We start from the raw sequence: 15678 nt of genomic DNA, 5'->3' as shown, positions 1-15678 counted from the left end.
CGCGAGTTTTAAAAAGCAGAATATTATTTAGCTATCGTTTAAATGACTAACTTCAAAATTGAAGCTCGAGCTCGGTCAGTTTTCTCGCTCGAGCTTTTATGGAGCGGATGACTCACGTATAGCTACACCCGTAAGTCTGGAAACCGAAATCCACCTTCTCTCGGTCTCTCCTCACGCACGCTAACGCAAGACGCCGTCGTCGATTGCTCTCGGAAACCCCAATCCTCTCCTCCTTCCTCACGAGTCACGCCGTCGTCGATTGCTCTCCGAAAAGATCGTTGTTTGTTTCGTTGATTTCTCTCCGAAATCCTCTCCTCCTTCCTCACGAGTCACGGGTTTGTTTTGTTGCCCCCTCTGTCGCCGTCGGCCCTTGTTCGCTAGTTGAGCTCCTCGTTGCCTGCTGTTCACCGTGCCGTTGTCTGCTCCTCCATTGCTGACCAGACCTCAGTCGGACAATCCCCACTCGGCCACTCCGTTGTACACCTAGCACAGTAGCACCACCACCAGGTCTGTACTCTGTATTCTATATGTCGTAGCACTGTAGCACCACCAGTGGTACTGTGGTGCTAGTGGAATAATTTTAATTTCTCTGTATTCTAATTTGTACTAAATTTTCTCTCTAATTTTTTTATCACTTCTTTTCTCTCTATTAATTTAAAGTTGTCCTAGGTGTAATATGCTGCCCTTTTTTCCAACTCCTTCTACTAGCAGTGCTGATTTTCTTATCATTTGTTTTTAGGCCTCCAACGTTTGAAATGCTTAGTGTTGTCAGATACTGAAGTTGGAAGCAGTGGGCTTCACCACCTATCTGGTTAGAAATTGATATCCTACTTGTGACTTGTACTTGAAATAAGTCCAAATAGATGTTACGTTTCTCTTAACTGATTGTTCTTTTAGTTCATGTCTCCTTGATAGATTAATCTCTTATTTTGGTTGTCAGCTTTGCTTATTTTGGAGTCTTTAGGGTTATTGATTTCATTCAGCCATTTTTATTTTCGGTAGTATTTTACTGCTGCATTTGAAATATCAGCATCTCAATTTGAATGAAAACTTTTGACAATTTTATCAAGTGAGATCATTTGGACACTAGTCCTGCCTCTTCCCTCCCACCACCACCCACCCACCCACCCAAAAAAAAAAGCTCTGCGAAAGCTCATAAAGTAATAATTTTAATTGCTTTGAGGAAGCTATTATATGATTTCCAGGCCTTGGAGTTGGAGGCATAGAGTTTATTGGTTGATCTATTTGCAAAGATAATAAGCATTTGGATAGATGTCTTTATGGACTATTATAAGCACGTTGTGGTGGTCCACCAGCACAATATGTAATCTGCATTCTGTAATCTGTAATCTGCATTAGTTATAAAAACCATTAAAAAAAATAAAAAAATCAGTCCATTCAATCGAAACAACTGAACCGAACTGAATCACATTTGATTTTCCCTCTTGTTCGGTCCTATTTAAAAAACTATCTCCAATTCGGTTTTTAGTTCGGTCCAATTTTAAACTAAACTGATCCAATGCTCACCCCCTACTGACCAATCATCAGATCTATTTTTCTGTTTGGTTCTGAGAGAGTACGGGGAAGGAAATTTGACTATATATGATCAAATTTAACGATATAGCTGGTGAGTACTGCAACATAATTGCAATTTATGCAGTTATTTCTCTTGAATTTGGTATCTGCAATTTATGTATAAATCCCTAGCAAAATATTTTACTGGAGTGGTGAATATCTGTAGGCTTCACTATGGTAGAAATGGAAATTGGTGTGTGATAAAACTCAGGAAAGAAACATAGTCTTGTGCTGAATATTGTAAAATCCCCCAGTAGGTTTTTTTTTCAGAAGAAAAAAATCGGAAGGGTAGCTAATATTTTTCTTGACAGTCAGACATGAATGTTCTTAGCTCTGTTAATCTGCAGAATATAGTGTACTACGTTTTGTAGTAGTAGTAGGTACTTGCAGGCCACTTCCTAGCTATTACATCACTCTGGTGCTTTGTCTATTAACTTTGCAATTTTATAGTAATGCTGTGGTTGTACCTTTCTCTTTTTAACTGGCAATTTCTTTTTATGGCTTAGTGATTGTGATTGATGATAGGTTGTTGATGAGAATTATTCTATGCATACTTATCATTAAATTTTGGCACTAGATTGTGGATGTCAAACATTAAAATGGGTGGTGTTTTCTTGTGCCATCTTTATTATCGGGGGACTTGTATTTCATCATTGGCTTGCAGGATGTGCTAGTCTATTATGTAATTCAACTAGTGTGAAGGTGGTGAGGTGTGAAACATGTGTTATTAGCATTATGGACAACAGTAGTATTCAACCCTCAAAGATGGTAGATCTAGGGAGGAAAGCTCATGACAGTTCAAATTTATAGAATAAGTTCAATAAGGATTAAGTATGTCTCATACATTTGAAATATGTCTTCTTTTGTCATGGTTGTGGTTTCTCTTTCTGTGCAGTGGCAGTACTTACTACTATTTTTTCAAAGAGTTGGTTAACAGAATCAGAAAGAGACAGAGGGAGGGATGAAGTTCAAGGCATTTATCACGGAGAATGGTGTTAGCCTGTTAGAAAGGAGGTTCCTACCTGCCTTAGAAAAAATGGGAAAGGTATGCCACCTTTTCCTCACTAGGGACCACACTTTCTTCCTTCACAACCTTCTCAATGGGGATGGAGTTCAATCCATTGCTCAATTTCGAAAAGAGGCTCTCTTTGATGATTATCGCATTTCCAGCCAGAATGAGGATCGCATTGCTTTTGCCATTGACATTTCACTTCTCTACCGCGCTGTACGAAGCAGTGTCAGTATTTGCAGTGAATATGGCGGTGGTGGAGCCACTGAAAATCGTCTCCAGATTAAATTGGTGAAGAAACTACCGCCAAATTGTACTCAGCCAACGCCTTATCTTACCTTTGAAACTAAGGGTTATAAATCGGCAGTTATTCAGGATGTACCAATATCAAAACCATTGTCCAGAGCTCAAGTGCTGGAACTTCAAACTGCTCTTGATATGGCCCAAGATCTGCCTCAGACTTTGGTTCAAGTTCCAGACTTGAATCAGTTGCAAAGCTATGTGGACAGGATGAAGCATGTTGGTGATTTACTAAATGTCTCTATAAGCAAGTATGGTGATCTTCACGTGCAAATATCAACTACATTGATCACACTTGGTGCTGAATTCCGGAAATTGTTGGTTATTGGAGACAAAGCACAAGCTCCACCAGAGGATCAGAATTTAAGTGCTCAGTCTCGGTCACAGAGGGCAATTTTAAGGGGAGATGCTCAGTCTGTCCAAGTAAGTGTAAGGCATTTTTCCAAAAGTCTTCAATGTCATCTGGCTAAACCAGACTGTGCTTTCTATGGGATTGTTCCTCCAGGTGCTTGCTTGACAGTAATATTTCAATTCTTCATTCCTGGAACACGTCAAACAGATAAATCAATCAGCCTACACTGCAGGCTTCCTGTGCTTGACCCAGGATCGAACTGAAGAAAGATTTGATAACCAATATGCTTTGTCTAGCTTTGGAGTGTGATGATGGGTAGCCTGCTTTACACTTTCTGACATAAGCAGTCGAAAATGTCAAATTTGCAAAGGAGACATCTGTGCAAAACAGTCCAGAAATGATTTCTAGGACCAAAGTAGAGTTGTTTGTTAATATCTATATCTTGCCATGGGGACAATCTTTTTTAAGTGACAATGTTTGGATAACATGTCAACCTGAATTCACATCAATTTCAAAGTATGTCCATTGAGCAAAATGTACGATTATTACTGCCTCTATTTCCCCCTTTAGCTTAGACTATGATGCCCAAGTATTCTTTCCATCAACAGACAAAAAGGAAGGAACCTAACAGTTATTTATTTGAAAACACATGTAGACCTAGGACGTTGATGTGCCTTCAGACGTATTTGCATAGGATTTATTCATTTGTTTGGCCTGAAGTGGCTTTTGTTGCTGAACTTAGTTGCAAGTAGTCCATCAGTGGGATTGAGTTTTCCTCAGTTGTCTGATGTGCGTGCATAATGTGTCTGTAGTTTCAAAAGGGATATTAAACCTTGAATATTTCAACTCCATTAACATTTATGAATCCCCAGCTTGGAATAAATTATTGTAAAATGTTATTTCAATTGAACTCTTATATAATCATACATTAATTCTTCTTTTATTAACTAAGAATAATTTAACTCTGTCATTTCAATATAACTCTATCATAGACAGTAAAAAATAATTAAAATCTCAATACAAAGCACTGAGAGAAAACATATATAGGAATTAGCATTTTAACTCTACCATTTAATTCTTATATATTGACTAGGTCAAGTTGAATGTCTTTTTGATTCTTTGAATTATGTTCAAATTAACACTTGCATCCCCTAAAATACTTATATTTTGATTTATTTTGAATTTTGGGTATGAAACGTTTTTAAAAATGATGTTTAATAAAGCCGTTAAGACTAAATTTAAATTAGTTGAATTAATAAATTTTAGATACTAAATAATATATATTAAAAACTTAAATTCTTCACCGCCCCATAATTACTGAAAAGTTTATAAAAAAATTCTTCACTGCCCCATAATTAAGATTATGCTGAAAAGTTTGTAAAATTTAATATAATTTTTAAAATTTTAATAGAAATATCTCTCTAGTGTAACATATATTTCCACTAATAGTTTTCTCTATGATGCATCTTCAATACATCACGCTCACAATTAAAAAGAAACATATCTTTTATAAAATTTAAATGCTGTTGAAATGATAATGGTAAATGGTGATATTATGATCATGTTCTCTCTTAATAAAATTTTGACCATAATTAAATTTTCTCAATTAATAGTTTATGAAATTAAAAACTTCCATAAATTTCAGAGTCATTCCATCTTATTAATTAACCAAATATATATACAAAAAAAAAAAGTTTGGACAGGATTTTATCTACTAAAAATGTTCTTTCACATTTGCAACATATGTTCATTTCTTTATATTTTTCCGAGAAGTTGAAAACAAGAAGCCCGTCTAGCTCAGTTGGTAGAGCGCAAGGCTCTTAACCTTGTGGTCGTGGGTTCGAGCCCCACGGTGGGCGACTTTATTTTCTCTTAATGTTTAACAAGTTTTTTTTTTTTTTTTTATATTTTATTTACAGTGACAATTTAAGAAAATACATCGTAACTAATAGTTTCTTCTAAGTCGTGGGTTCGAGCCCTGGAAGCCCGTCTAGCTCAGTTGGTAGAGCGCAAGGCTCTTAACCTTGTGGTCGTGGGTTCGAGCCCCATGGTGGGCGACTTTATTTTCTTTTAATGTTTAACAAGTTTTTTTTTGCTTTTTTGTTTTTTTGTTTTTTTTTTTCTTTTTACAGTGACAATTTAAGAAAATATATAGTAACTAATAGTTTCTTCAAGTCGTGGGTTCGAGCCCCACGGTTCTATAAAATATTCTTGAAATCTTATTTGAAAATTTTATTACAATTAACTACTTCTACCACATTTGATATATATATATATATATATATATTCAAATTTCGAATACTTTTTTTTAATTAATAAATAATTTTTTTTAAAAGCTTAATAATATTAATGAGTTAAAATAAATTAAAATTTAAAAAATGAGAATTATGATTTGGAGATTTGTATACTTATTGAGATAATTCCAGGGATTTGTAGATAAAATGATAGGGAGAAAGAGAATTTGGGGAAGGGACAACGAGAATAGATCGATGGGGTTATGGATTTTGAAAATGGAAAACACAATTCCTCTAAAATACAAAAGCATAATTTTCTTTTCATGGTTTCACTACAAAAAAGCTGACTATCAGCGACGGATTTAGTGACGGAAAACACTTCCGTCGGAAAAAATAAAATTAGCGACGGATTTAGCGACGGATCAGCGACGAATAATATATATTTATATTTCTGACGGATTAGTGACAGATTAGCGACGGATTTGTAAAATATTAGCGACGGAATTTATTCCGTCGCTAATCCGTCAGAAAAAACGCAAATATAAAAGAAAAAAACCCTAATAATTTCCTTATATCTCTTTTGATTTTAGCAGCCCCTCTTTCACTCCTCTGCTCTTTTCTCCTCTCTCCGACACCTTTCTCTTTGCCGCAATCGCCGCCGCCGCTGCTGGACGCTCGCCGCTCGTCGCTCGCCGCAGCAGCTCGCTGCCGCAGCAGCTCGCTGCCGCTGCAGAAAGCTTAAATTTAATTTTTTAATTTATTTTATTTTAATATATTAAATTAAAACTTATTACTAAATTGATTTGCTTTAATTTTTATAATTAGAAGTTGAAAAAACTATATGTATTGGAAATTTTATTTCTTTGATTCAAAATCTTATTTTTTATAAAATTATATTATGAAATTTTAAAATAATTATAAAAAATATTAAAACAATTAGTATATAATTGTGATAAATATAGGATAAAATAGTTTAAGGTAACATGTTAAATATTCAAAAAAATAAAAAAAAATAACCATGAAATTTTATAGATAAATAGACAGTAATTTAATAATTAATTTTTCAGATAATTAGTAAATTATTTAATTAATTATTATTTATAATTTAATTGGAAATTTTAAATAATAATGTCTTAATCAAATAAATAAAATAAAGTCTTAATCAAATACATAAAATACTTAAAGTCTTAATCAAATAGATAAAATAAATAGTAATGGTCCTTTTCTAAAATAATATTTTAAATTTTCTAAAAAATACTAAATCAACACAATAATATAGCTTAATTTAAAAAATACTATAATCATGAAAAAAACTTAATAGGTCTTTAAAAGAAAAGGTATTGTTTGTTTTACATATTCCTTTTCTAATGTTTTTTTTAATTATTGTAAACATTTGTATGAAAAATTATTCAATTTTTTTTATAACTCATTTTCATAACTTTTGATATGTATAGTTTGGCTTTGTCGGTGTACTTTACATGCCTTTATTCAACTCTACTTTGATATGTATTGTTAAATTGATTAGTGTGTTTGATTTCTTAAATTAGTATATAATTAGAGTTGAATTTGTATATTGATTAAGGTTTTATATATTGTTTGTCTTTATTGTTAATTAAAACTAATGGACAATTATTTTTTTAGATGCCTCGAAGAGCAGTATCATCTAGAGGTAGAGGACATAGCCAGCAACTCTCAATGAATGAAACAAATGAGGCAGTACAGGTGCAGGAGGAAACACTGTAGCACACTCCACAAGCATTAGGGGGGCAAACAAACGCATCCTCATCATCATCAGTTCGAACTAGAGGTCCGAACTTGGGACATCCTATCCCATCAAACCCTTCTGATCGACAATTGATTGATTGAAAGGAAATGTGTAAGTCATATACAACTTTTTGCTATTGATTTAATATGTATTATTACTTACAACTACTCATTATATATAAAAAATATTGCAGTTTTTTAGATTCCACAGTTACTAGATCAATCACTAATGACATTAAGATGCGCTACACTGCTCCATGGAAAACTTGGTCAGAAATACCTTTAAAGATAAAAGACGAGCTCTTCGGACTTTTTCGGGTAAATACAACTTATATTCTAAAATTTATAATATGCATTTTAAGTTTTTTAAATTTACATAACACTGATTGTTATTTGTAGAGTCGATATACATGGGATGAGAGTGAAGAAGGTATGGTTCGAATTGCTTGGGAAAAGGTAGGTAAGGAAAGATTGCGAGACATTCTTAATAGAGTTAGGAGCGAATTGTTGCGCAAGCACAAGAAGCCAGATGTTGCTTATCTATACAATTTAGGACCAGATTGGATGGAGGCAGAGATATGGAATGAACTTGTTGCTTATTGGAGTACACCAGAGTGGAGAAAGAAATCAGAAGCTGGTAAAGCAAATAGAAACGTAGAAAAAGATGGGACTATTACGAAACACTCTGGTGGTTCAATAAAATTGGAGGTTCATGAGAATAGATTGGTATAACTCTTTTATTTTTTACTTTTATTTATACAATTCTATTTTTATATAGATGGCTAGAAATTATTCGTGCATCTTGTGTTGTGTGACTATTTCTTTTTTGTAGGCAAAGAAGTTGGGTAGACAACCAACTCAACTTGAACTATTTCGTGCAACTCACACAAAAAAGGGGAGTCAAGGTGTTTACATTGATGGAAAATCACGACGAGTTGATGTAAGTTACTTTTTGCTTATTTAATGTTATCACATTATTTTTTTAATTGTTATGTTATCATTAGTTGTGTATGATTCATGAAATGTTTATTATATTTTCTTTTTTTTTTACTTAGGGAGCTTATTTGAGTGCAATTGCTGAAAATGTGAATGACAATTGTGAGAGTCCGTCTGCTTTTGATTTGAATAAGTGGATTGAAATTTCTGGAAGTAGCAAATGAAGAGTTTATGGTTTTGGATCCTCTGATATTGCAAAATCAGGAACTCCAACTACATCTTTCTCATGCACATCAGCTCATCCTGGAGGACCTTCTCAAACTATGTTTTCTTTAGAGGAGGTTGAACAAATATTAGAGCAAAACCGAATCAAAATGAAACAAGACATGGAGCAAATGCAAGAGCAAATGCAAGAGCAAATGCGAGTGCAGATAGAAAAACAGATAAAAGATCAGATGATATCATTGAAGAACAAAAATATATCTTCACCGCATAACACAACTGCAGATTCAGATGATTCAACAAATTCATAGATTAGTTTTAAATTTTATAAATATTGTTAAGTATTATGGATTTCTTTTTAATTTTATGAACATTGTAAAGTATTATGAATTTATTTTAAATTTTATGAATATTGTTAAATATTATAGATTTATTTTAAATTTTATGAACATTGTTAAGTATTATGAAATATTTGATTTATATTCAATGTGATTCTTAATTATAAATTATTTAATTATACAGGAAATATCTAAATAAATGCAAGAATTTTTTTTTTATGATCGAATTTTAACGGACTAGCTACGGATTCAAAAGAATATTTATTAAAATGTTTTAAAATTTCCGACGGATTTCCGACGGAAAATTTTCGTCGCTAATGATTTTTGACAGATTAGCGACGGATTATTATAGGATGAATTTAGATATTCCGACGGATTTAGCGACGAAAAATCTCGTCGCTAAAACTTTCCGACGGAATTATCCGTCGGAGAATCCGTCGCAAATTTTTCCGACGGAGTTAAGATCCGTCGGAAATCCGTCGCTAATATTTCCGACGGACGCCCAAACCGTCGGAAAAAATTAGCGACATGACTTTAAGCGAATCCGTCGCTGAAAGTTTCAGCGACGGATTTTTTACTTTCAGCGACGGAAAAATCCGTCACTGATACCCTGTTTTTTTGTAGTGTTTTATAATAGGAAAAATAAAGAAAATTGAGTAAAAGTATTATATAATTAAGCCCTGCATAATATAAACACATTTAATGAATTTTTAAAATATAAACCGATTTATAAATAATAATAATATTAAAAAACAAATTACTAAATCATGCATCTTTTTATTTTTCAACATATTTTACATATTTAATTATGAAAATGGCTATATATATAGATAAATTCTACCAAAATTAATAGAGTTTACAAATTAATGAATTCTAAATTAATATATAGAATATATAAAATATTGTTATTAAAATTTATATTTATTTATCCTTAATAAAGGATAACATAATTATAATTTGATTTAGAATTAACAACAAAGCGAATAACACTACTTTGACTCGTTGTCTGGCATTTTATCTGACATTACCGAATTCTAAATCAATTTAGTTAGTTCTATTGAATTTCAAGAAATTTAGTTGAATTTTTTTAAAATTTGGCTCGCCTTAATCGAATCTCTTAAGATTCGACTGATTTTACTAAATTCTAAAGGATATTCAATATTTTTAGACTGAATTTTTTTTAGTATTATTTTAGTTTTTGTATCAAAATCTCAAATTCATATTATTTTTAGGTTTATTATAAATAAGTATTGATGAATTATTTTCTCTTTATGATATACGATTTAGAAATAAAGACTTATAAATTAGAGAAAACAGGGTTAAGAGTTTACTGAAAATATTTTAGATAGAGACTCTCTAACATTTAAATGAAGAAGAAAAAAAGAAAAAAAAAAAACTGGGGAGAGAAAAAAAGAGTTCCTCCTAGGAGGAAAAAGACTCCTCTTTTAAGAGACTCTTACCAATATTTGCCACCTTTGAAAAGGAAAGTTCCTTTTTTTTTATTTTTTATTTTGTCAAGTATTGTTTGCGGAAAACTCAAGGATATTTTTTAATATATTTTAAAATGGAATTTATTTTTAAATAAAATATTATTATAATTTTATATATTATAAATATCAATAATAAAATAAAACAAAAAGCATATAATGCAGTTAAAAATATATATTTTCTTGGAAATTAATTAATTAATCCTTTTCCAGCAGCCAAAGTTTGAAGGTGGAAATTGAAGGCTGCTTTTTGGGAGACAAACCAATATGGGATCCCAGAAAAAGGTTCAGATTCATCACAGAAAGATCTGAAATTATATAAAAACATTATCCTTTAATACCATATGGAAATAAATATTTTTATATAAATAGAAAAGGGAAACTGCCAAAAGGAAAGACAAAGAGAGAAAAGAAAAAAGCAACAGAAAGAAATTAATAATATTGGGTGCTACTGTAAATAAAAATAAAATAAAATAATAAAACTAATTAAAAGGAATCTTCATCTGTTACACATGCAATGCAACAATCTGTTATACAATCTCTTTCCATTGTCAGATTTTGTACAGAAAACTATCTCCTAAAAAAAAAAATAGTATTTTATAGAAAACTCCATGAATTTCAACTTAATTATCTTTAAAGAAAGAAATTGAATTTAAAAAAAAAATCAAATAAATGGGTAATTAATTTTTTCTTTGCCAGATAAAAGGTAGTTAATAAACTATAAATTAAAATCATTAGGAAAAAAAATATAGATAAAATCAGAACACAATGAATTATCCATACTCTAACAGCTTACCTTAAATATCAAAGTTCCAGATTCATGAGAGCAAAATCAAAGGGGGAAATATGCCTGAAATAAATGAATGAGAAAGAAAAATAAATAAAGGGTTTAATTCAAGAATTGGAGAGAAAATATAAACTCAAAGTCCTGAATTGCCATGTTCTCCCACAGCTTTCTTGAACTTCTAAGCCAAAATCAAGCAGAAGATGAAGAAGAAGAAGTTCAAGAAAGCTGTGGAAAAGCATGACAGGACTTTCTCTTTTTTTTTTTACCAAAATTTTACTCTCTCTACCATGACCATACCTCACAGCTCCTTTATATAAAAGAACATAGTTAAGCTCTCAAGAGAGAAAGAGAGAAAGAAAGGAATTGAAGGTGACAAAGAGAAAGAACTGGGAGGACCCTTGTCTATAGAATGGGAGGAGGACCACTGCAGCTACCATATCATCATCAAAAAGCATGATATTGATGATGATAAGAGAGTGAGGTTAATAGGGTTTTTATTTTTATATTAATTAAATTAAAATTAAGAGTTTAATTCTCATAAATAGAATAAATACTCGACTGAATTGCTAATGCGGACAAATGAACATTATCTAAAGGACATGCTCGTGAGTGGCCACTGCAGTTCAATAGGGTTGGTAGATATGGAACAAATTAAAACAAAGGCTGGTTTTATTATTATATTTTAAAAGAAATATATGAAAAAGGAAATTATAAAAGAGTATGAAAAGGACCCATCCCCTCACATGGTAGCATGTGATGACTTACCATTTCATCACAGTCATGGATAATGTATATATGTTTTTGCATGGTTTATATATGCCTCTGCATGGCAGCCCAATCCCTTTGTTTGCTACGTGCTTAACAATTGTTGCTGAGAAATTTGCTCAATAATGAATCAAGCAGCTACTCGAGATTCGATTAAAAAAATTAATTTGTTCAGTTTCCCTAAATTTAATTTTTAGATTGATTTAATAAACAGATGAAATTGGAATTTGTAATGAATACATTTTTCTTTATATTATTTTTATAAATTTATTTATCTCAATTTAATTCTTATCATTTTTAACTTTTTTAGAACGCTATTCAAGGTACTGGATACATGTGCTTTCTTATCTATAAAAATATAAATTTTACTTTCTATAATTTGAAAAATATATTTGATGACCGTTGTATTTCACTACCCCGATATAAGGCCAGGTTCATGATGACAACTCTGATCCATGGATCAAAAAGCCCCCTCAATGAGCCGGTCTAGACCACCCAACCTTAAAGTCGAGCCTCCCTTAGGCCTCAGTCTCCTCAAGCCCTGCCCAGTTCTGAGACTTATCAGGAGATGGGATAACCGGCCTATCCGTCCAGCAGATCTGCCTACACGCGTGCTAGGGGGGAATTAAATGGCCGTTACGCATGGAGCAGACGTTTGATATTTTTGTACGTCCGTATCCATATGACAGAAATAGGTGGCCCAATAGCAGTAAGGCTGTTAGACGGCACTAGCAGACAAAGGAAAAGAATAAAAGGAGAGGGGATCCTCCTCTCAGACTAAATTTACTCAATTATTGTAAACCCTATTTTCTCTAGATCTCAGATTATCAATATTTTTTAGTGATTATATTAAAAATACATTTAAATTTTTTTATATAATTTATATATATATGTATATATATATGAAATTTCAGGCACAGTGTGTAATTTGGAAGCATGGATCCAGAAAATAGCTAGCTATTCAAGATTTGAAGCTTCAAAATTCATGGAATATCCAGTGCTACCATGAGAGTGTTGGGAAAGGGGATAGAAGATCGCAGGAAAATAAAATTAGTTATTTGAATTTGAACAATACTGAAATTAGATAATATATCATATAGCTAAAAAAGTAACTAATTGAAATTAGTAAACTAGATTTGAAAATTGACGATCTTATTTAGAGATTGCAATATATTTGATAGTCTAATCTGTTTTACACTTCAGATCTTTAACACACCCTCTTGATTCATAATTGCACACTCCAAGTTGATTTATGAAATAGACATGCTTGTCTCGAGAAAATGACTTTGTGAGAATATTTGCCACTTGATCATTTATACTATAAGATCACGAATAAAGTGAACTAGAATATTTATATGCTTTGCTCTTCAATGAAAAGCTGAATTTTTAGACATTGCAATTGCTGCTTTATTGTCATAATAAATCTCAGTTGCTCCATCTTGTTCTTGCCATAAATCTGCAAGAATTCTTCTTTAGCCAAATTCCTTGACATGCTGATACAGTTACAACTAAATATTCTATTTCTAATGAAGACAGTGCTATTGTACTTTATTTTTTAGAACTCCAGCAAATAGTTGCCGACGCAATCTTAAACATATAACCTAAAGTATTTCTTTTGTCCTCCAAACATTCAGCCCAATCACTATCACTAAAACTAGACAGTCTAAAATCCGCGACTCTTGTATACCACAATTCGAAATCAACAGTACCAGCTATATAACGCATGACTTTTTGCAGTTCCAAGATAATGCTTTGAAGGATAGTGCATAAATCTGAAAATTACCCCAACTGAAAAGGAAATATTAGGTCTTGTATGCGTCAAGTAAATTAGGCAACTAACCATACTTCTAAAATAACTTGTATTAGCTAGTTCAGTTCCATCATCAACCTGCAACTTCTCATTTAAATTCATAGGGGTAGCTGCAGTCTTACAATTCAACATATTAAATCTCTTAAGTAAATCAATTGCATATTTCCTTTGTGACACAAAGATTCTACCTTCAACCTGCTTGACTTCTAATCCAAGAAAATAATGCAACATCCACAAATATGACATTTCAAACTTTTTCTCCATGCAAAACTTGAACTCATTAATTAGAGAAGAAGAAGAATCCATATATATTATCATCAACATAAAGACAAACAATAAGAAGATCATTTATACCTTACCTCTTTAAGTAAAGATGTAACGACCCGGAAACCGGACCGCTACCGGCGCTAGGATTCAGATCGACTTAAGGTATCCGGAACCCGTAGCAAGCCTACTATGCATCCTGTGTACCTGATAAAATCCCATACATGATCATACATTTTCATAAAAAAATTTAAACTTCTCATATACCAAGCTCAACCTGTACATGCTCCATAAACTGTATACATAAAACCCACACTAGAGCCCTCATCAAATGCTCTAGTATGGTAAACATCACATGCCTCAAGCTTGGTTCAACATAACTTATCATTAAAACTTTTACATAAAGATCATGATAAACAGGGATATACAAAACATAAACTAGGGCAAAGCATAAATCTAAACCATTACATAGTACATGTCCACTACTATTCTATTACATGAGCTTGTACCAGCTAGGGGTGTGCATCGGTCGGTTCGGTTCGGTACCGAATTGAACCGGCAAAAACCGATTTAACCGAATTCTTTTAAATTGTAAACCGAACCGAACCAAATAAGATATAAAACCGAATCGAACCGAACCGAATTGGTTCGATTCGGTTCGGTTCGAAATCGGTTTTTGATCTTTTCAGTTAGCTTAATTTCGAAGCAAATTCTTTTGTTCACAAATTTGAAACTAACAGATCATCTGCTTCATATACAGGCTTCAAATTTCAGAGCAAAAGCCGAGATGAGATTCAATCAGCTTTAACTGAACATCAAAAGCCAACAATTTTACTCAGGAAATATAAAGTTCAAAATTTCCCCCAAATGTAGAGGAAATTTAGGAGGCGAAGAAATTGATTTAAACATACATCAAAAGGAGAATGGTGAACAATGAGAATCCACACCAGCAACAAATTTTCTTTAAAACCATTAGAAAAACAAAAGAATGGAATCAATTGAATTTACCTTGTAAGGATCAATAGTTTTCGCCTCTCCAAATAACAGAACCAAAGATAAAACGACAGTCAATGACAATGTAAAGGGCTTGTTCATCTTCTGAAAATCTGCAGTGCGAAAGGGAATATCCCACTGGGTAGGTGGATGGCCGTGGCTGCGGGACTGAAGACGCGAAGGATGGAGAGAAAGACTCTGGCTGGCTTTCGCGAGTGGGTGAGTCCGTGGGTGGGTGGCTGCGGGACTGGCGACTGGGTGGGTGGGTGGCCGTGGCTGCGGGACTGAAGGACGAGAACGGAGAAGGGACGAGAAAGGTGAGGAGACTCTCGCTGCCGTCAGCGTGCTTCAACTGAGATTGAGGTTTGAGAGAGAGGGAGGTAGGTAGGTGGCTGCCTGTATGCGGGAGCGGGATGGGAACTTGGGAAAGTGACGAAGTTAAGTGATATAACCCTATCATAAAACGCAACGTTTAAGGCTGATTCGGTCGGTTCGGTTCGACCGAATTATTTTGTCTCTAAAACCGAACCGAACCGATCAACCCGAAATTTTCAAAAATTAAAACCGAACCGAATCGATTTTATTTTAAAACCGAACCAAATTATTAAATCAAATCGGTTCGGTCGGTTATTTCGGTTCTGACCGAACAGTGCTCACCCCTGGTACCAGCCTCTAGCCGACTTCCCGCTCTATCTCTAATCCTACAAACCTGGGGTTAGGGGAAAGGGATAAGCTACAAGAGCCTAGTGAGCAGAACCATAAAAAACAGTTTAATAAACATATGCTCATATGAAATGTGTCACATCACAAACAATACACATCAAGGATGGACTTGTCACCAG

At 33.1% G+C, this 15678-nt stretch overlaps 2 protein-coding genes, 1 long non-coding RNA gene and 2 other non-coding genes across 7 annotated transcripts; all 5 read left to right on the top strand.

Annotated features, from left to right (window-relative positions):
* Positions 1-23: 23 nt before the first annotated feature.
* On the top strand, positions 24-3781 carry LOC110626905. Of its 2 annotated transcripts, none has more exons than XM_021773086.2 (3): positions 24-507; positions 740-811; positions 2471-3781. In XM_021773086.2, exon 3 carries the CDS (start codon positions 2537-2539, stop codon positions 3497-3499), a length of 963 nt encoding a protein of 320 aa, XP_021628778.1. In that variant the 5' UTR covers positions 24-507; positions 740-811; positions 2471-2536; the 3' UTR covers positions 3500-3781. The 2 variants fall into 2 exon arrangements, with proteins under 2 accessions (XP_021628778.1, XP_021628779.1); XM_021773087.2 differs by having other exon boundaries at positions 28-507; positions 2502-3781.
* A 1241-nt stretch (positions 3782-5022) lies between these two features.
* Positions 5023-5095, top strand: TRNAK-CUU. The gene has a single exon. It is a non-coding gene; the product is annotated as a tRNA-Lys (tRNA).
* A 125-nt stretch (positions 5096-5220) lies between these two features.
* TRNAK-CUU lies at positions 5221-5293 on the top strand. Its single transcript has one exon. It is a non-coding gene; the product is annotated as a tRNA-Lys (tRNA).
* A 2033-nt stretch (positions 5294-7326) lies between these two features.
* LOC122725179 lies at positions 7327-7764 on the top strand. Its single transcript, XR_006352638.1, has 3 exons — positions 7327-7346; positions 7429-7552; positions 7634-7764. It is a non-coding gene; the product is annotated as an uncharacterized LOC122725179 (long non-coding RNA).
* On the top strand, positions 7762-8861 carry LOC110626238. Of its 2 annotated transcripts, none has more exons than XM_021772029.2 (3): positions 7762-7960; positions 8067-8174; positions 8435-8861. In XM_021772029.2, exons 1-3 carry the CDS (start codon positions 7799-7801, stop codon positions 8504-8506), a joined length of 342 nt encoding a protein of 113 aa, XP_021627721.2. In that variant the 5' UTR covers positions 7762-7798; the 3' UTR covers positions 8507-8861. The 2 variants fall into 2 exon arrangements, with proteins under 2 accessions (XP_021627721.2, XP_021627720.2); XM_021772028.2 differs by having other exon boundaries at positions 8290-8861.
* Positions 8862-15678: the final 6817 nt, after the last annotated feature.

This window comes from Manihot esculenta, chromosome 11 (assembly GCF_001659605.2).
Source record: "Manihot esculenta cultivar AM560-2 chromosome 11, M.esculenta_v8, whole genome shotgun sequence".
NCBI classification, from domain to species: domain Eukaryota; kingdom Viridiplantae; phylum Streptophyta; class Magnoliopsida; order Malpighiales; family Euphorbiaceae; genus Manihot; species Manihot esculenta.
The sequence above is the reverse complement of the archived record's forward strand: the minus strand, read 5'-3'. Positions and strand labels throughout refer to the sequence as shown.